Source organism: Lemur catta, chromosome 1 (assembly GCF_020740605.2).
Source record: "Lemur catta isolate mLemCat1 chromosome 1, mLemCat1.pri, whole genome shotgun sequence".
Classification (NCBI taxonomy): domain Eukaryota; kingdom Metazoa; phylum Chordata; class Mammalia; order Primates; family Lemuridae; genus Lemur; species Lemur catta.
This window is the reverse complement of record NC_059128.1, coordinates 66,469,894-66,490,424: the sequence shown is the minus strand read 5'-3', so window position 1 is coordinate 66,490,424 and position 20,531 is coordinate 66,469,894. Positions and strand designations below refer to the sequence as shown.

The 20,531-nt window shown below is 39.0% G+C and overlaps 3 gene segments (V, D, J or C); all 3 read left to right on the top strand.

Moving 5' to 3' along the window:
- Window positions 1-20,531, top strand: part of LOC123620673 — a 477,715-nt gene that overhangs the window by 202,072 nt on the left and 255,112 nt on the right.
- The window catches only part of LOC123620697, a 362,704-nt gene that overhangs the window by 134,165 nt on the left and 208,008 nt on the right, over window positions 1-20,531 (top strand).
- On the top strand, window positions 2,160-3,423 carry LOC123620770. The segment is given in 2 exon segments: window positions 2,160-2,303; window positions 2,454-3,423. Coding segments are annotated over 2 exon segments (408 nt in total).

Below are 20,531 nucleotides of genomic sequence, written 5' to 3'. Positions count from 1 at the left end.
AGAGCTGGCTCAAGTGCAATACTGGTTTTGCTCCAAAACATGTACTGTAGATTTCTTCCTTGTGGGTATCCTGAGGAAAATTGATATCTCTCAGAAGGATGTTTCTGAAAAAAGATGGTCCAGTGATACGGGCAGTTCCAGGCAGTTTTAAAGCTAGTGGATTTTATGTCTCACAGAGATCATCTTATTCTCAAATGTGAATAAGAAATTCACTTCCCTCTCCATGAGGAGCAGTCCCCTGAAGATCCAGCCCAATGTTTCAGCAGGTCCCACACATGCACATGGCATAACCCTTAAAATCCTATTAATGTTTTAATTGAGGTAATGCTTTCACAGCTATCTATAGGGTCCCTAGCACAATTCCATTCCCAAGAACTTTCTTTAAGCATAAGGGAAATACAAATCAAAACCACAATGAAATATCACTTATCTCCAGTGAGAATGTCCTTTATCAAAAAGTCCCAAGACAATAAATGTTGGTGGGAATGCGGAGAGATAGGAACACTCATACACTGCTGGTGGGACTGAAAACTAGTACAACCTCTGTGGAAAGTAATATGGAGATACCTCAAAGAGCTATAAGTAGAACTACCATTTGATCCAGCAATCCCATTACTGGGCATCTACTCAAAGGGGGAAAAAAACATTCTCTAAAAAAGACATCTGCACTATAAAGTTTGTAGTAGCACTATTCACAATTGCAAAGATGGGAAAACAACCCAAGTGCCCATCAATACATGTGTGGATTAATAAAATGTGGTATACATATACCATGGAGTTCTACTCAGCCACAAAAAAACAATGGTGATCTAGCACCTCTTGTGTCATCCTGGATAGTCTGGAGCCCATTTTACTAAGTGAAGTATCACAAAAATGGAAAAACAAGCACCATGTGTACTCAGTGGAAAATTGGTATTAACTGATCAACACTTAAGTGCACATATAGTAGTAACATTCATCGGGTGTCGGTCAGGTGGGGGGGGAAGGAGAGGATGGGTATGTACACACCTAATGGGGGTAGTGCACACTATCTGGGGGATGGACACTCTTGAAGCTCTGACTCGGGTGGGGCAAAGGCAATATACGTAACCTAAACATTTGTACCCCCGTAATATGCTGAAATAAAAAATAAATAAATAAATAAAAATGGGTATTAGCTAACCATGGACAACCATGTTTTCTCCTCCTTTCCCCATTCCCATTCAGCTACAGGTAGGCATATCTGCCCCATCACTTTATCTCTACTGGGCAATTCAGCTTTTCTGAAATGCAAATATGTTTGTCTTCACCTTGGGATCCATACTTCCTAATAAGTAATTTTTTTCCTTAGTGATCATCAAGATCAAGCAAGAAATAATTAGTCATCTTAGACGTGGACACCACTCCATAGATGGATTATATGTATTTTACTAAAAATAGACATTCCTAGATGAGACAACAAGCAAACTACATAATAACTATATAATAACATTTATGAAATGGAATGCAACCAAAGCTATACTCCAACTGTATTAGTAAGGTAAGCTAAGTTATTTTAATAAAGATATGCCAAGCATGCAGAGACTTAAAGAACAAAGTTTATTTATCTCTCTTGTGAAAAAGTAGAGCAACTATTCAGGTCAGCAGATGGTTCTGCCCTACATGATTTTTGAGGGACCCAGATTATTTTCATTTGTGGACTCTACTGTTCCTCAGGGACTTCCTGTCACTTGCAGGGTCATGGCTTGGCCCTGCCACGCTAGGTGACAGTTAGCAAGTAGACGAAAGAAAGACTATGGAGCAGGCATACCCACTCCCTTAAGGATCCTGGACAAGAAATATGGAATGTCTGACTCACAGAGCAATGGGTAGCTTTGGATAGTCTGTTCTTCAATAGTAAGACAATTTTAGAAGAATCTGCTGTCATTGGTAAAATATGTGGATACAAGGTTTCAGCTGTTCTGCACCATCTCACAAGATGGCAGTGTTCTATTTGGAATGAGTCCTGTGGGTGATAGAATGGGAGGGATTTGGATTTGAGCCAAATGATACTTTTTCTGGTTGGCTGAATAACCAAATTGCTATTTCTGTTTCTGTGTGTGTGTGTGTGTGTGTGTGTGTGTGTGTGTGTGTGTGTGTGTGAGACAGAGAGAGAGAGAGAGAGAGAGAGAGAGAGAGAGAGAGGTAGAGGGTGTTGGTTCAAAAAAGAAAAAAGAAAGCTTAGGGCAGTGAACCACATTTTGCCCAGGAAAACACACTTGAGAGTTGAAAGATGGAGAAGTATCCACAGGCTTCACTGGTGATCTTTTGGCTTCAACTGAGCTGTGAGTAGGGTTACTACAAAGGGTCAGGAACAAGCAGAAAACCTGAGGATTGATCCTCAGAAAACTAAGAGGGGAAATTAGAATTCATTCTGACTTCCTTGGGAGCCCTATGGTTCTGATGGTGAATAATTATTACTTTTTTCTACACAGGGGTGAGCAGTGAAGACAAGGTGGTACAAAGCCCCCCATCTCTGGCTGTCCATGAGGGAGACAGTGCAACTCTCACCTGCAATTATGAAGTGAGTTACTTTCAAAGCCTACAGTGGTACAAGCAGGAAAAGAACGCTCCCGTATTTCTGTTTACACTAACTTCAAGTGGGATCAAGAAGAAGTCAGGAAGGTTAAGCAGCATATTAGATAAGAAAGAACTTCTCAGCACCCTGAACATCACAGCCACCCAGACCGAAGATTCAGCCATCTACTTCTGTGCTGTGGAGGAGGCACAGTGCTCCTCCGGCACCTGCAGCCTGTACCCAAACGCTACAGCTGATGCTTTGCAACTATAAGATGTGGGGAGCTTATGAAACTGAGCAAAAAGAAGCTGTAAGGAAAAGGAGCTATTGGTCAAGATCCTTTGCCATGTTGACAATTATTTATGCAGTTTACTGAATCCTAACTCAGACTGAATCAAATCACTGCGTTCACTGCTTTCTCTGTGCTTTTCTGAGGATTTAACATAGCTAATATTTCTAGAAGGTCACTCATAGGATGCCAACTGCATTACCACACCATTATAACCTGTGGTAGAAAGAAAGCCCTTTTATCAGATGGTACAGGTAACTAGTATGTGCACTACCCATCAGGGACTCTGCCCAGCAGTTAAGATGCTTCATCGTCCCACCCAGAACAGACACATTCATAGGTAGAGTTCTGCCTGGAACTTTTCCTGTTGGACCTATTAGCAAAGAACAAAAGGTAGGAGCAAGCAGGTATCATTATTTGATTCAAACAAAGGCTTTTCCTTCCCACTTGGCAGTATTCTTATTTATTCTTTTGATTTTAGGATTGTTGCCTATGCTGGGCACTTTTAAAAGTGGTGATAGAATTTTCTCAAGATATTACACATTAATTTGAACACTTAGTACCTTAAACAGGCTCCCAAAAGAAAAGAGTTAGCTGAAGTGAATTATGCAAAATTAACATAAACTTAGCTTAGTTACATTATGGTATAGTCTTTCAATGAATTGTGTAATCATATATATTGTATTTACAGAGAATTTGCAATGGAAGCTACTGTTTATTGGAAGCAAATACTATGTGTCTTGTACTTTGTAAATATTACCTTGTTGAATTCTCAAAATAACTCTGAGGGATCATCAGCATTATTTTTAGTCAACAGGTGAGGAAATGCATACTCAGAAAGATTAAGCTCCCCTAGACCCTGCCCCAAACAGGTAGCTAATAGAATCTGAAATCAAGTCTGAGTCTAGATGCTATACTTTCTCCATTACATGTCCCATGTTAAATATTACAGGGGAAAAATTTTACCCACAGTATGACCACAATCATGTACAAAAAATGTGTACAAAACACTGGAATAACATGTGTTTAACATGTGAATAGAGTAACATGTTCACAATAAAATGTGAATAAAATAACACCAAAATATTGGCATCAGTATTCATTGTCTTTGATTACTAGACATAAGACTATTGTTTTCCTGCTTTATAATATTCTTTATTTTTCAAATTGTGTACCATGAATTCAATACTAAGCATTATTTTAGAACTAGAAAAAATACAATATGCTTCATTTTAAAATCCCAAAACCCAAGTAGACTGAAACGGTATTATATGATTATTATCTGACACTCACAGTTTAGCTCAATTTCAGTGAGGAATAGGCATGACCATACATGACCCAGTGATACAGCATTAAAACAAGATTTTTTATTGGTAGCTCTTCGAATCACTGTAGACTAATGCTCCCTTAAATTGGAAATGTTTTCAAGTTATAAAGAGATCTACTTGTCCTAATAATTTATTTTAACAACTGTCCTATAAGTAGAGAGCTTCACTATCCCGTCTCTGTATAGGAAAGTACAGGCAGTAAAGGCCACCTGGGCTCCTGAGTTTGTTAGAAAACTCACTGCAAATCCAGCACAGTTCAGGTTTCAGTGCCCAGGAAATGTGGACATAGTTTAAGAAAAGCGCAGGTAATAGTCCAAAGAGCAGGAGAGAAATGGCATACAAATTAATAGAACATATCCTGCCATTTTCAGCCTGCAAAGACCTCTGTCCATTTTCTTTTCTTCCCTAGTTTTCATCTACACCAAAATACAGAAACAAGGTAGTGGATATGGGAGGAGAATCTGACTTTCATTTATTTAAGGGGCTACAAAATGGGAGTGGGAAATCCTCTGCAAGACACCCGACTGTTTCTGGCCCTGGGATATTTGGAGTTCACAATTTAGAAGCCAGAGATCTAGTTGTCCTTGGGGGGGGCGGGGTGCAGCTGGAAGGGGAAAGCTTCTTTTTCGCTCTTCCCTGTTTTAAACCTTAAGAAGAACCAAACGATTTATATCTTAAAAGATCAACCTCTTGCCAAAACAACATTCATTGTAAGATTAAATATTCATTTGTTGTAAAAGAAAAAATGAAATTAAAGGAACATCTATAAACTCAACCTACAGAAATTACCGCTGTTTAGCACTTTACTTTCCATTTCACCTGTGCCAATGAATATAAGAAAATAAATCTTGAGAGACGTGGGAACTTCAACTGATTTCAAACAGAAAACGAGTGTTTCTGTTCCTTAAAGACATCTATGTAGTTCAGTTGAGCTCCTCCCACTTTTGACTTGTGAGTCATGATAGGCAGCTTTGAAAACTTATCTCGGTGACTTGATTATGAGATGCCATCAGTTAGAAGTAGCCACTAACTGATGTAAGGTCCTAAGCCAGGACTCCAGAAGAAATGAACAGCAAGTTTATCTTCACTTCACTTCTAGCTCTAGCCTTTGCAGGTAACAGTCCTGCCCCGCACCTGGAGCTGCCCTCCTGGAGCAGGCAGCTGCTTTGACACTGCGGCTGACATGTGTTTTATGTTGTAGGGCCAGGGAGAGCAGACTGGATCACATCTCGGGAAACAGAAGTATCTAGAACAGAAGGGGAAACTGTGGATCTGGTTTGTAATTATGGTACATCTGGGAGGTACACTTATCTCTACTGGTTTCGACAGTATCCAAACCAGGCACCGGAATATATTCTCCACAGAGGGTGGGGATTACCTGGAAAAGGAGACGCCAATTTTGCCAGAGAGAGGTTTTATTCGAAGAGTACAGAAAATATGATAAGTTTGTACATCAGAAATCTGGTTCCCGCAGACACTGCCCTGTATTACTGTGCTCTGAGAGGCACCAAGAGAACATCTCACAGGGAAGCCGTACAAAAACACCGATGCACAGGAAGAATGAGGCACACACGTAACCACACTCAAGTTTTTTTTGCAAGAGGCATCATGGTCGTTGGGAGACACTGGATCAGGAGAATTCTGTCTAATAATAGCTATGTAATTGTAGGCAAATAGCTTTAGATTTTAGAATTTCAGTTTCCTGAAATTAGATGCGGCAACTCTGCTTTGTAAGCTATTATGAGACATTGATTTAACACTTGGGTTAAGTGCCTGGCATCATGTCCTAGATGCTCAGCAATGGCATCTATTGTTTCTCTCTCTCTCTCTTTTTCTCTCTCAACTATTTTGGTTTCAAAGGGCCTTTCTATCAGTATCTGAGAATCTCGTATATACCCTACTGGAGAAAAAAAAAATTAAAATCCTAAAACATAAGTCTGGGACCTAGAGAAGTCTTCCAGCCCGGGAGATCCAGGCTTTGAAGTGCGTGCTCAGGAAGTCCAGCAATTAGAGGACAAAGGGGCCCTGAGGCTTCGGAGCTCATGGCCCTGGGCAGTTGGGAATTTCTCGTGGTGGGAAGAAGAACAGGGGAGGGTTCCTCACAAGACTAAAGGAAAGAAAAAGATGTTCAGCCTGAGGTGAGTGGTGGGTGAGGAGAGAAATTGCTGGGATGACTATTGCCATGGTTCCACGCCAGCTCTGATCTGCCCAGGTGGAGACGAGAGGCCAGCGAAGACCGTGGGATCCTTGGGCTGCCTGCTGGACGGAGCAGAAAAGCACCTGCCACCTACTACACTGATGCGAGCCATGCTTTTGACTCCTACCATTTAATGCAGATCTATCTGGGCAAGGCCTAGAGTCTTGTGCAAAGTCTGTGGCAGCACCAGCACCTTACTGCTTCCAGGCTGGACATCTCAGGGCCCAGCAGCTCCCAGGGAAGCCTGCACCCCGCTGCCTGCTGAATAACTGCACCAGTCATTGGGGAAGCCTGGGAATAAGACAGCAAATGGGACCTTCAACAATAGTTTCTTTTACCAAAAGAGTCAAAAATACTGTGATTAGAAAATAATTTGCAAAAATCTGCTTAAATCTAACTTTTAAAAAAACAAATCAAACTATGGGGGACTTTTTCATGAAAGCATAAAATAATGTAGTTTCACCTAGCTTGTCTGTGGGGAGTTTTTATTTTCACATCCTGTTGGTAGCAACACAATATATGCACAACCCTTTACACAGTGAATGGCTTGGAAAGGGATGTTAAGATTCATTAAACAGTTTATACCTTTGCACTGTTTGGAACTGAATGGATACCTTTGATCTATTTCTCAGAATTTACATTAAAGACTAATTTTAAATAGAAAAAACTTCTAGGCAAGAAGATACTCTAGTAAAAAGTTTTCAACCATTTAGAGGAATTTGGATAGCAACTTGACTGTATGCTCCACAACCAATGCTCTTGACATACAATTAAGTAAAATATAGAGTCCATATCATAACCATGCTATGCTCACACTAATATCAGATAATTGAAGCACATAGATAAAAACTGGAAAGTTTCATGCAAAAATAAAAGTATTCTTTCTTAGCATTTTATTTTTTCATGAAATAATTATGAACTTGTTTCTACAATAAATAAAAATTTCAAAAGTCTCTGAGCTCCAAATTTGGTAGCTAGTGTTAAACAACCAAGGACACTGCTCAGTCCCAGCCCTGTGCCTGGCTGTTCTTCCTTTCTTGGACCCTGGGACACCAGCTTTCTGGTTCACTGACCCCCAACTTCTCTTCCTTCATTCTTCTCCAGGACCTGAGGACAGAGCCCCCACTGAAATATTCTTTGTGTCTTAATCCCATCTTTGGTATGGGCAAGTAAGAAAGAACTACCTTCAGCTCTTTTCTCTTTTCTCTGCAGTAGACTCAGGAAGTGGAAGATCGAGCTGATTGTACCAAAAACTCCGAATTCTCCATTGACATCTCATGGGAAACCAACTCCAGTTTCAAAGAAGGAAGATTAGGTAAAGCTATAGCCTCACTTTGAGTTTTGTCTTTCAGCTGTTTAAAAACACCTGAGTATTTTATACTTATAAAAGATGAATGCCTTGTCATTTTTAAAAAGTTAGAACATTACAGATAAAGCTTAAGTTCTCTCTGCTCACGTCTTCATCTGGTCTCTTTTTTCAAAGCTAAATGTTGCTTTGGGTTTGTAATTTACATTTTAGCCTTTATATCATAATTAATATTGACATATATGTATGCATATACTCACAGAAAATATATACTATTATTTTGTAGCATTTTCACATAAATGGTAACATAACTATATGTTTTTCTACACAATTTTCTTTTACTCAACAAAAGTTACTTAAGACAAGCCAGGATGATAGATGGAAATCATTTCATTGTCTTTTAATTCATGAAAATAAATCATTCTATCAATATGTTATATTGTATTTAGTAATACTAACAGTAACAATACTATTTCTCCATAAAGTAGAGAACTAAGGCTCAGAAAGATTAATTTGCCAAGGTCATACCACTAGTAAGTGGCAGAATGGAACATAAATCAACCCTTCTGACTTTAATTAGAGGGTTCTCCTAACTTCAGTCTAGGTTTTCCTTGTTTCTCTTTTCCAACATGTTTAGCGGCTAAGAGGAAGGTTTTCTTCGCAGAAACCCTATACTCCCAAGCAAATTTGAATATATGGATTCTTACTCAAATTGCCTCTCATTTGGCTTTGTTCTTATGGCTATTGGGGAAAAAATAGCAAAGACTTCTCTCCCCCATATTTGAAAACTTTCCAGTAATGCAACACTATGGTTGATGCCAATTTTTTCCTTCATTCCTCTCTCTCCAACCAGAGAAGTATAACTCTATTTAAAATACTCAACAGAGGCCAGGTTGGAGGCTGAGGTGGGAGGATCGCTTAAACCCATGTATTCGAGTCCAGCCTGGGTAACATACCTCTAAAAAATTAATTTTAAAAATAAAATACTTAACAGTGGGAATCCAACCTGATATTTGTTCTGTACTAGGAAACAAAGCAGGCATTAATTTGAGGTAACTATGAAGAGTCAGGACGTGACGGACAGTCCGCACTATCTACGGAAGCCCCGTTTCCCGCTGGGGGGCTGCAGCGCCACACAGCCCCAGCGCTCTGCATGAGGCTGGCTGTGCACACAAGCAGACCTGGGCCCTGGGCTTTGGCAGAACAAGACACATTTTAACTGGGGAAATGAGAAGTCCTGTTATCACGTACTGACCCTGCCTGATGTGGCCAACTGTGGCCTCCACCTTACCCAGTCAGGACTGATCAACTGAGGGAGGATGGACACTTGGGGAGTATCTGAAAGACGCTTTGGGCCAGAGAGAGGAAAAGACTGATAGAAACCAGGCTGTGCTTTCTTTTGTTGTCAGGGCAATCTTCTTAGGACACGGGGCTTTCTACACAGGCTATTCAGGATCATCTCGTTGTGATTCAGAGATCAGATCTGTGTGGTTGTCTGTTGTTGATGTTGTTTTTGTTGTTTCCTCAGCAGGATTCAGCAGGACTCAAAGTGTCATTCAGTCTCAACCTGAGATCTTCACATAAGAAGGGAAGTTTGTGGCTCTGAACTACAAATACTTTGCAAATAATCCACCTTATTTTCTTTCTTAATTTGGGGAGCATTCCAGTGGGGAAATCGCATGATTTCTCAAAGTCTAGGAGCCTCCAGGAAAGCCAGGAATGAACAATTTTCTGTGAACTTGCAGAAAGTAACCAAGGCTGTCATTCTCACTATCCACTTGTGAGGCCAAGAGACTTAGGAGAGTATTTCTGTGCACTCAGGGTACCCACAGTGAGAGGAAAATAAAAACTATTGTTAAAAAAATAAACAAAAAAACCCCTCAAAGATTATACTTCAGACTTACCTGCTGCAGGGACTGAGGAAGATCCACAGACCTTAAACTGAAAAGATTAGACACTGTGGGCAGCATTATGTAGTATGGAGAGGAAAATGGGTAACTGTGTTACAGGGAAAACTGTCTCAAACTGTATTCATTGAGCAGTGCTTTCAATCCACTGTGCTTAAATTGACTCTCACCTTCAAATGTTAGCAGATAAAAACACAGTATTTTCTTTGAATCTAATATTTTTCTTTTTTTCTTTAAACTTTTTATTTACTATACTTCAAATTATAAAAACAATACTGTTGTTATAATAAGTGAAATAATAAGAAGATATATAAAGAAAAAGTTAATCCTCACTCCCTTGCTCTCTTTCATCCCTACTGAGGTAAAGAGTGTTAATAACCTGCTGAGTGTCCTTTCCCACCCTTCTTCCTGCGTTTCTAAATTTAGGCAAACATATCTGCCATGGAGATCAAACATTTGTTCATAAGTTTATGGCCAATTGGATTTTTTCCTTTATGCCTTTCCCTTTAACAACTTTGTTCATTTTTCTTTTAGGTTATTTATTTCTCATTAAAAATGTATGCCAGAGATGTCAAAATTTCTTTGTCGTTTACCCAGTCTATTGTTTGTTTTCTGGCTATTATTTATTGTATGTAGCATGGTATCTTTTGCCTTTTAATATATTTCAAATTTTATATAGTTAAATATGCCTGTCTTATCTGCACTTGAATGTTTATAGCAGCACAATTCACAATTGCAAAGATGTGGAAACAACTCAAGTGCCCAGCAATACATGAGTGGATTAATAAAATGTGGTATATATATATATATATATATATATATATATATATATACCATGGAGTACTACTCAGCTATAAGAAACAGTGGTGATACAGCACCTCTTGTATTTTCCTGGATAGAGCTGGAACCCATTCTACTAAGTGAAGTATCCCAAGAATGGAAAAATAAGCACCACATGTACTCACCATCAAATTGGTTTCACTGATCAATACCTAAGTGCACATATGGGAATAACGTTAATCGGGTGTCGGGCAGATGGGAGTGGGGAGGAGGGGATGGGTATATATATATACACATAATGAGTATGATGCACACCGTCTGGGGGATGGACACGCCTGAAGCTCTGACTTGGGGGGCAGTGTGGGCAGGGGCAATATACATAACCTAAACATTTGTACCCCCATAATATGCTGAAATAATAAATAAATAAAAATTTCTTATGCAAATTGGAAAAAAAAATGCCTGTCTTCTTTATAGCTTCTGCATTTTTACCATACTTAAGAATAATCCAAGTTTATATAAATATTCTTAGATTCTTAGCCAATAGTTTTATCATTTTGGTTTTTACAATAAAATCTTTTAACCATCTGGAAATTGTTTATATATATGCAATCTATTTTCCACTATGGCAATGTCTTTGTCATATTTTATGTTCCTTAAACATAATCAAATAATAAGTCTATATTAAGAACTTTGTCTACTGACAGACATTACAGAATAGTCTAAGAATCACAGCAGAATTGGGCGCTGGTGAGAACAATCACTAAATTTCCCAGTGCCAATTTAAAAGAAGAAATTATTGACCATTCCACTGGGGTGAGAGAGGCCAACCAGTTTGACTGATGTTAACAAAAGAGATATTAGAGGGGGAGCTGGGAGCAGCAAGAGGCGACCTTTTGGGGAAATACAAATACTGTGAAGAAGGGAGGAAGGTGCTTAACTTATCCTACCCAACTCCCTTCCTATATGACTGGAGGCACCTAGTCCAGCCTTCACCCACTTCACTGAGTTGAGGTCTGGTTATCACCATGTGTCTAGAAGACAACCAGCTTCTGAACTGGTCAAGTGTCTCGGGGGCAAAGAGATAAAAGGCAGGAGAAAGCAGAGAAAAAGCAAGCGCAGTAGCCTATATTCCCACCTTTTATTGAGACAATTTTCCATGGATTTCCTATGGGTTTAATGAATCTGTCTAGGTTTGGACCAACTTGCCTGATCCCACCCCTGCCGCGGAAGAGCCACCACTTAGTAGGGGCCTCGCAATAAGAGGCTGGATTGGTCCCCGTGTGAGCTCGGTGAGGAGGAGGAGTTTAAGCCTGAAGCTGATCACCCATTTCAGGAAAGCGTGCAGGGGGAGGGCTGTGTAGGCCCCTGGGGAAACCGCTGGCAACCATCGTGAGAAAGCACGCATGCGGATGCCCGCCACCGGGCCAGGCAGATAAGAACCGCAGGAAGAGGCAGCAACCTCTCCACCGCAACGGGGATCAGTTCATGTCAGGAAACAGCAGTCTGAACAAGGAGGAAGACAAGGCAGCAGTTACACAAGACTATTGGTTTTTGTGCTTCAAACACAGTGCTATGAAAGACCTCGTCCTTGTAGTCGTCATTATTTCAGAGAAAAAGCAGAAAGCAAGAGTGGGAGCCCCAGTCATTAAGAAGAGCATGGCTTAGCTCCCTGCAGGTCACAGGCTCAGCCACCAACTTCCACCCCATACCATGGGGACCCCCTGACACCTTCGGTCCTTACACAGCCCCACGAGAGGGACCACTCACTCACTTCCTCTTCTAATCAGCATAAATTGATGTTTTTCATAATTTATATCTGAGGCTTTTTTGTTTCATCTTATCTACATACTTCGTTAGGCAACATAAAAATATATTATGCATTATGCTTGTACACAAAGAGCTTATTATCTAGCAGACATGAGAATATCTCTCCCACTAGATTTTAGCTTTATGGAGACATCAATTTTTTTTTTTTTTACCAATAAGCACTAACCAAACGATGGTTGAGTGAATAAATGTCTAGTTATATTTACTTATATCCATGTGTAAAGGAAAATTTATGGCCAATGGTTAGAATTTATTTAAAAACAACTTTTAGCTCACTATAAGGAAGAACAGTTAGAGTTTTCCCAAAATGAAACAGACTGCTTTAAGGCATAAAATATTCCTTACTAGAGGAAATATTTGTAGAAAAGCAGAATTTCCACTTTCCGCTGGTGTTGCAGAGAAAATTACAAAATGATAAGATTTTGTGCAAAATTAAAAATGTTAAGTTTGGTATAGGAGCAAATAGCATTAAAAAAAAAAACCTAAACAACAAAAGAGCTTGCAAAATGCATCATGGATTAAAAAAAATCATTTTGAACTTAATGGAAATTGGATTTTGGAGTTGTATAATACTTCAAGCATGCGTAGGATTTTAAATGAGGGAGGTGGTAACCGAACACATTCTAGGCAGGATAAACTTATCAAGGGCAATGATCAAGAAATAATAAACAGGAATGGTTTAGGAAATTAAAATTTTTCAAATATGATTGAAAGGGACAGTGTTTATTGGGAAGTACTGTGAGATAAGATGAAATGTTAGCTTGAGGCAATTGTTAGTGTAAGAAGTCTGTGTGCAGCCCAGAACTGGGTTTCTTTCCAAACAGAAAACATGGTAGGAGATTATCCATCTTTACTATAAACAACATTAGGAAATATCATAAACTTGTTTTTCCGAAAGAGCTATTAATCTAAATTTAAACTGTCAAATAACATCAAAGATTTACTTCTACAAGCACATTTCTAAATGTATTGAAAAACTTTATTTCCATAATAATTGATGCAATAGACAGATAAATTTCCTTTTCCCTGAGCAATTCTACCACCAACCAATAGCCCATATTGCAGGAAAGGAAAAATCTAAACACTTGCCCAAATGTGTTGCAATTTTATGATCAGTTTCCGGCATGAATTTTGTTTGGAAGTGGGGAGACACTAATAGCTTCTCTGCACTCAGTAACCACATAAAGGACAAATTTTATATCAAATAATACAAACCAAATAAAACAGAACTACATTCTTCTTTGCTTTACACTTTGTTCTCTTTCTTGTCTGGCTGCAAAACACCTTTGCATGATTTCCATTGAAAATAGCTCCTGAATTGATGTGAAATTTTATTTACCCCAGGACCTGCACAGGCCTGGTTTTGGTATGTTCCGCTATTCTTCCCCACTCTTCAGGGTACTGCGTTGCCATAAGGATAAACCAGGCAGACAGTCCTTAGACATTAGGACTAATCTCTAATTTACCCCCCTGTGTCTTTCTTTGATCATCACAAACATGTTTGGTGTCTAATTTGGTTTACTCTTACAAAAGCATGGTTTGGTGCTCATAAAATAGAATGGTTCTTCAAGCAGCAATATGCTAAACTTTTAGAGATTTTGGAGCCCGATTTTTCTATTAATTGGTACAGGATTTTAAAATCTAGCAAGCACATTAAAAGTAGACATCAACCTATAGTAAAGCTAAAGCAGTTATTCTGTCTTTTATTGTTATTTCCACATCACTTAGAAAGAGAAAGGTACTCTTTAAAATTAAAAACTGAGAACAATGAGGAAGAGAAATCTATTTTATTGAGAAAAAGGCTTCCTGTACTAATATTCAGTGATAGATGAAGTGATAGGTTTGGAAGGAAACTTCAAGTGAATGCTTGCACCATTTATTGGCATCAAATATCTATCCAGAATGGATCATTCTGGAAAGGCAACCAGTGGATTTAAAATAATCTCACTCACCATTGTTTCTACCAAGAAAAGATTTTCTGGGTCCAGATTGTCAGGTAATGCCATAGACTCATTTGGGAACTTGAATTGTCAGAAGAGACAAAGAACAATTTAGGACAAAGGGAGGAGAAGGAAGAATGGATCCATAGACAGAGAAGATTTGTCCCAAAGGGTACACTCAGGATTTGCTTTAATCTATCATATAATAGAAATTTGAAAGAGTTATTAGCATAGGTTCACAGCATCTCAAAACTAAAAATCACAGTAGAAAAGAAGCTAAGCACAAAGTGAGTAAAGCTAAGCAATAAGTGAGTAAAAGGGCTTTGCAGACAGATTCATTTTAGTGGACATGTGCAGTTCTCTTATTTTTTTCTGACCAGTAGAGCTACCACATATTATTCAATGCACAGCTTTAGGGAGCATCATTCACATCTTAGTCTCGGAGATGGAGGAAGACAATACTGAGATAGGAAGAAAGATTTCTGAGAGCATCAGAGCCTATAAATTTAGCTCTGCCTGGAGCTACAAATGTCAAAATATTTTCTTTGGAGGTCAAGCCAGCATGAGTTGAGATTCTGTCATTCACAACCAATAGATCCATTAGTTATTACAGACAAAAGAGAAGAGTATACTTTCAATTATATTCTGTTTTATGAGCTGAATTTATGGTACATAAAAGCATTTTCTAGTCAAAATAACCAGAATTATGTAAAGGCAGATAATAATTGGTCTACTTTCATTATGAGAAATAAGAATGATGTTAACCTATGTTTGTTTTATGAATTTTGAATTGCAAAAAATGCTAAAAATTGCTAAGTCTGCCACATAAACATAAACATATTTTTATTTTTTACTTTATTTTTGTTTCCATTTTTGTTTCTATTTATACTTGTTTCCCATTTTTGCACATTATTACATCATATTGTGGGAACAACTTTATGTCCTTTTATTACTAAAAAATGCCTTGCCTTTATAGTTTGAATTGATTATCCACATCATGGGTATACCATACTTAATTTTACAATTTTCCTGGTTTTGGATATTTTAATTATTTCCAATTTTTAATCATTTTAAATAGCATTATGGTCAACATCTTTAAATATAAATTTTAATTCAAATTTCTCATCATTTTGTTGAGATAGCATCCTAGAACTGGAATTTCTGGCTCAATAGGTAAAACAGTTTATAGTCTTTTTGTTCCTTGTTTCTCTTAAACATAATTTGTTTAAAAAGTTTTCTGAATTTATTATCTCTATTCCCTAACCCCTCTCTTACTTGAACCCAGTCTAGGCAGATTTTTATCCCTCCTGTTCCCCTGGAATTACTCTGCTAAGGTCACCAGTGACTTTCATAGCCACAAATCCAATAATCTATTACCATTTCTTATGTTATTGAATGTCTCAGGATAATTTGACATTATGGCTGTTTTCTACTTGAAACACCATCTTTGCTTGAATTGGGGATGCCACGCTCTTCAGGTTTGCCTTCAACTTCACAAGCCACTCCTTCTCAGTCTGCTTTTCTAGCTCATCCTCCTCTTGCTGACCTCTAGATGTTGCATCATCTCAGGGCTTAGTCCTCAAACATATATTCTATCTACACTCACTCTCTCAGCGATCTCATCCAGGAATATGGGTTTCATTACCATCTACGCATTGATGATTCCCATATTTTCACCTTCATCCCAGCCCTCTCCATTGAAAGCCAGGCTCATATATGCTATAACTACGTAACATCTACCCCAGATGTCTAACCAGCATCTAAATTTAACATATCTAAAACATAATGCCTGATTCCCTTCCATAAACTCTTCCCACACTCTTCTCCGTTTCAGGAAAATGGAGATATAATTCACCTCATTACTACAGCCAGAAATTTTGGAATCTACTTTAACTTTTCTCTTTCTGCCACACCTCACACTGTCAACAAACCAGCCCCATAAGATGTATTTTCTATCAAAATGAAGTCTGACTTCATTTTTTACCTCAATAAGGATGTTAAATGATGGGTTCCAGTGACAACCACTCATTTCATAATTCTAATTCTGAGGTAGATAGATGGATAAGGTAAGGAACCTTGCATTGAGGCTGTTGCCAGTTGAAATATGTCTCTGTCTTGCAATATTTTTTGCTTACCCATTGGGGACTTTCCCTCAAAAGCCAGAAGCTAATAAATTGTCTTTTTATTTGGTACCTTGGAGATGTTTTAGCAAACTGAAGCAATGCACTGTGCAGGAAGGCTGAGATGTAGACTTTTTCTTAAAAGGGTGGGAGGGAAGGGTGATGGTAAAAAGAGAAATGGGAAAAAAGAAATGTGTGACATCTGGGCTTCAAGCATGTTCTAGAGCAGAACACTTTTAGGAAAGTCTTCATATACCTCCAAGAGTACATGGCCCCAGTTTGAAGACTGCTGGTCTAAAATGGGACCCTATCACATGTTATTCCAACATACTTACTGAAACGTCATCCCCCACCCCACTGATTTGAGATACTATCTTTATCATATGCTAAATTTCCATATATGATTGGACCTAATTACTTATTTGCTATTCCACTAATTGACCTGTTTGCATAGTCTTAATTTTCACTTAAGAATTTTCTTTCCTTTCTCATTCCTTTCACTTTTGTGCAATAGAAAATGTGCTCTCTTCTTCCACACTTTCTTTCAACTGTTTCTTGTTTTGACATATGAAAGACAGGAATGTTTCTTCAAATGTTGTTCATATTATAACATTTTGGTAGTGGTCTTTATTTTCTTTTAGGGTTCTGATATGCAATCGTCTCCTCTGCAAACATGCAGATGATATTTTATCTCTCTTTCCAATTCTTATGCTTCTAATTGTTTTTGTCCAGGCTGACTGCACAAGCTAGTAGCTCCAACACAATGTTAAATAGTAGTAGAGGTAATGGACATCTTCCTCCTCCTTCTGCTTTAATAGGAAAATTTCTTGTGCTTCCCCATAAGTAGGTACTGGTTTGGTGTTGTGGCTTATGCATCTTTTGCGTTAAAGAAATCGTTATCAATTTCTATTTCTGAGGGTGTTTAACGTGAATATGTCTTACATTTTGTCAAATGCCTTTCCTGCATCAATAGAGATAATCATATGATTTTTCTTCTTAGCTCTTGTGCCAGTTATTAAGCTCCTGACTCTGAGCTGCAAATATTTTGCTCTTACATTTTGCTTCCATAGTAGTAAGTGCTGATGCCTATCAAGCACTGCCCCCTAGAGTTAGTTAACTTTTTAGGTGTGTTTTTCTTATCCTCCCAACTGTATAATTAGCATATTCTATTTTGTACATTTTCTTAAATGTCCCCACAGGTTTAAGTTGAATAAACTTGTTGAGGTAACAGCACTCAACATTTATTGTTTACCTTCCACAACCTCTGTTTATCACTGCTCAGGAAAATCATTAATCATCTTTAACTAGATAGATGCCTGCTGGTACTAGAATGTTGAAATCACCATACTAGAGACAGGAGAGAAGAAAATTCCAAGGGAAACACTCATTGAAATGTTACTTCTTCCAAGCAACTGAGACAGCGCCTTCTACTCTTCCCAGACTGAAACCCCCTTCTTCGAGAACATTCCTGGTAAGTATCCTTATCAATAGAGAGACAAATGTCAAAAAGAAAACTAGAAATTTTGCTAGTATTACTGTGGTTTCAGACTTGATGTGATGTGGGGATGTTCTAACTGGGAAGAAGAATGATCATAAGGTTACGGGGAAAGTGCACCAATTTACAAACAGCGAGATTCGGCGGTGACTACCTCATGTGTCTGTTGTTTTCTTCTCAGGCAGAAATGTGAGGACAGGGGCAGGTAGAGTCCAGTGTCACCCCTACCCTGCACCTCCAGAAGAAAGCTAACTGCAGTCTGAGGTGCAATAACACTGTGCCTAGGAGAAGCTAGGAGAATGCTAGGAGAAGCAGATTCTCCCTGTGTTACATAATTTCACACATGAAGAAGAATGGAAGAGTAGTATCCACAGTTAACTCCCAAGATCTCTTTACTTCTCACAGACTCTCAGCGTGGAGGCTCAGCCACTTATCTCACAATCACAATAAGAAACAAAGGAAGGAAAGAATGGGGAAAGATTTGCCAAGCCAGGCCTTTATCCATGAAATGTAGCTGAGAAGATGGGAGTGGGTGTTAGGCACCTAGAATCAGCAGGGTGAGAACTGGAGGCAAAGAATAGAAGGAAATTTTTTTCCCTATCCTCTCTTCATCTTGAGTCCCCAATCATTGCTGCAAATACAGGAGACCCCAAAGCAGAGTCTCAGAAAACTAATATGTAAAACACAGGAAATTACCAGAGTCTGCACAGGTGCTCAGATCTAAATATAAGAAGCACTTGGATGTTTGCAAAAGCATTAACACATTCAGCGTTAGCCATATACCGAGCTGCTTTCTCACACCTGGGCACATATTCTTTTTTAAAAAAGGACACTATATTTCCCTTCTTTGTGTTTTTAGAGAAAATTTGAAAAAGGTCTAACTCTTAACTAATTTAAAGCTGTTCCGATGGAGAGATATAATAAAGCTCTGGTAGGGAGAGATATAATAAAGCTCTGGTAGGGAGAGATATAATAAAGCTCTGGTAGGGAAAGAATCAGTTGAGAGAAAGAATCAAGTCTTCTCTGACCCTATTTCCAGCCCTCAGAATGTACTTACGGTGTCATACAGGCAAAGAACCTGCATGGATGTCCATCAAAGCTGAGGACAGTGAGGGAGGAAGTATCAAGTGTTAAAGATATTCAGGCAGTCATCACCATCACCGGAGAACAGAACTTTTAACACCATGTTTGCTTTCTTTCCTTTTTGTTCGCTTTTTGCCTCTAGGTATGTTCTATTTACCTTTAATTTAATATAATATGTTACTCTGCAATAAGAGGGAAATAAAAAAAAATTAATAAAAAAAGCTCGGACCACACGGGGGCAGTGCTTCCATTGACAAAGGCACTGCAGGAAACTAGAACAAGGTGAATGGAGACCTGGGAGGGAGGAAGGACATTTAATGATGTGTTTAATGTGACAATGACATTTTTGATTGGCTGTGAAAACAGAATGAAGATCCCCTAGGGCTTCCAAACCAAAAGAGCCAGAAGAATCCAGGACAGTGAACTAGGCCCTTTGAACATGGTCAGTTCCAGGCCTCAAAACTGAATCCGCAGAGGGTCCAGGAAGGAGGAAGAATGGAAACTGCCCTGAGTGCATCGCTGGTGCTCCTGTGTGTGCAGCTGACCTGTGAGTGGGGGTCGGGGGAGGAGGGAAGAGGGGAGGAAAGGCACAAGCAACAACAGAAAGTGGGGGCAGCCCTGGCATTGAACTCTAAAGGGATCCCAGGGACAACTTGGGGTCTCTAAGGAATGTAAAACAAATGAGGAAAGTTCTAAAACAAAACAAAACTGTTTATGTATGAAAATCTTTCATTCCTCCGGAGCAGGGTCAAATGAACAACCACCAGTGGAACAGAGTCCTCCTTCCCTGAAAGTCGAGGAAGGCGACAGCTTCGCACTGAACTGCAGTTACAGAGACAGCGCTTTAGATTTCTTCCAATGGTTTAGGCAGGATCCTGGGGAAGGCCTCATCTCCCTGATACAAATGCGATCAAATGTGAAGGAGAAGATCAGCGGAAGATTCACAGCCAGGTTTAACAAAGGAGATCAACACTTTTCCCTGCACATACGGGACTCCCAGCTCCATGACTCCACCGTGTTCTTCTGTGCAGCGAGTACACAGTGCCCCGCAGGCACCTGCACCTGTACCCAAAACTTGCTGAGAGGCCCAGTCACGCCTCCTTTTATACGGGCCCTGGGACACTTACTGTAACTTTGCTGTGAACAAAAAGCAATACGAGGGGCTTTTCTATAACATAATGTTAACGTTGCATTTGATGACCATGTGCAGAGGGATGATGCTTTCAAATACCATCTAATGTATTTTGTTTCTCAGTGTGAAGTTTGTCCTCTGTTAAAACTAGTTCAAAACTTGAGGCTTGATATCAGAAAAGAGAGAACACTAAAGAACAAAGAAAGAACAGAGTAAAAGTCTTGCCTTTGAGCTCCTTTATAGACTTTTCCAAAGATACAGAAAATACAAAATCATGAAAGCCATGACCATCAAATTCAGTATTTAAAAAAATGTATTTTGACATTCCCAAAAGACTGACTTAGAAGATCAAGTACCAAAATCTGAGGGAAAATGGTACAAAGCTCATAAAGGAAGAGGGAAAACGAGAACACAATATGATGGAGAAGCTGGTTCCTCCTTTAAAGGAATGAAAGTTCAACCAGCTGGCCAGAGAAAAAGTCAAGGGGTGTGGCCAAAAGTTATAAACAATGAGTCTTTTTGAAAAGTGCTCTTTTCTAGGGTCAGAACCCTGAGCAGATGGGGTAGGAGGAGGGTGAGTCACATTTA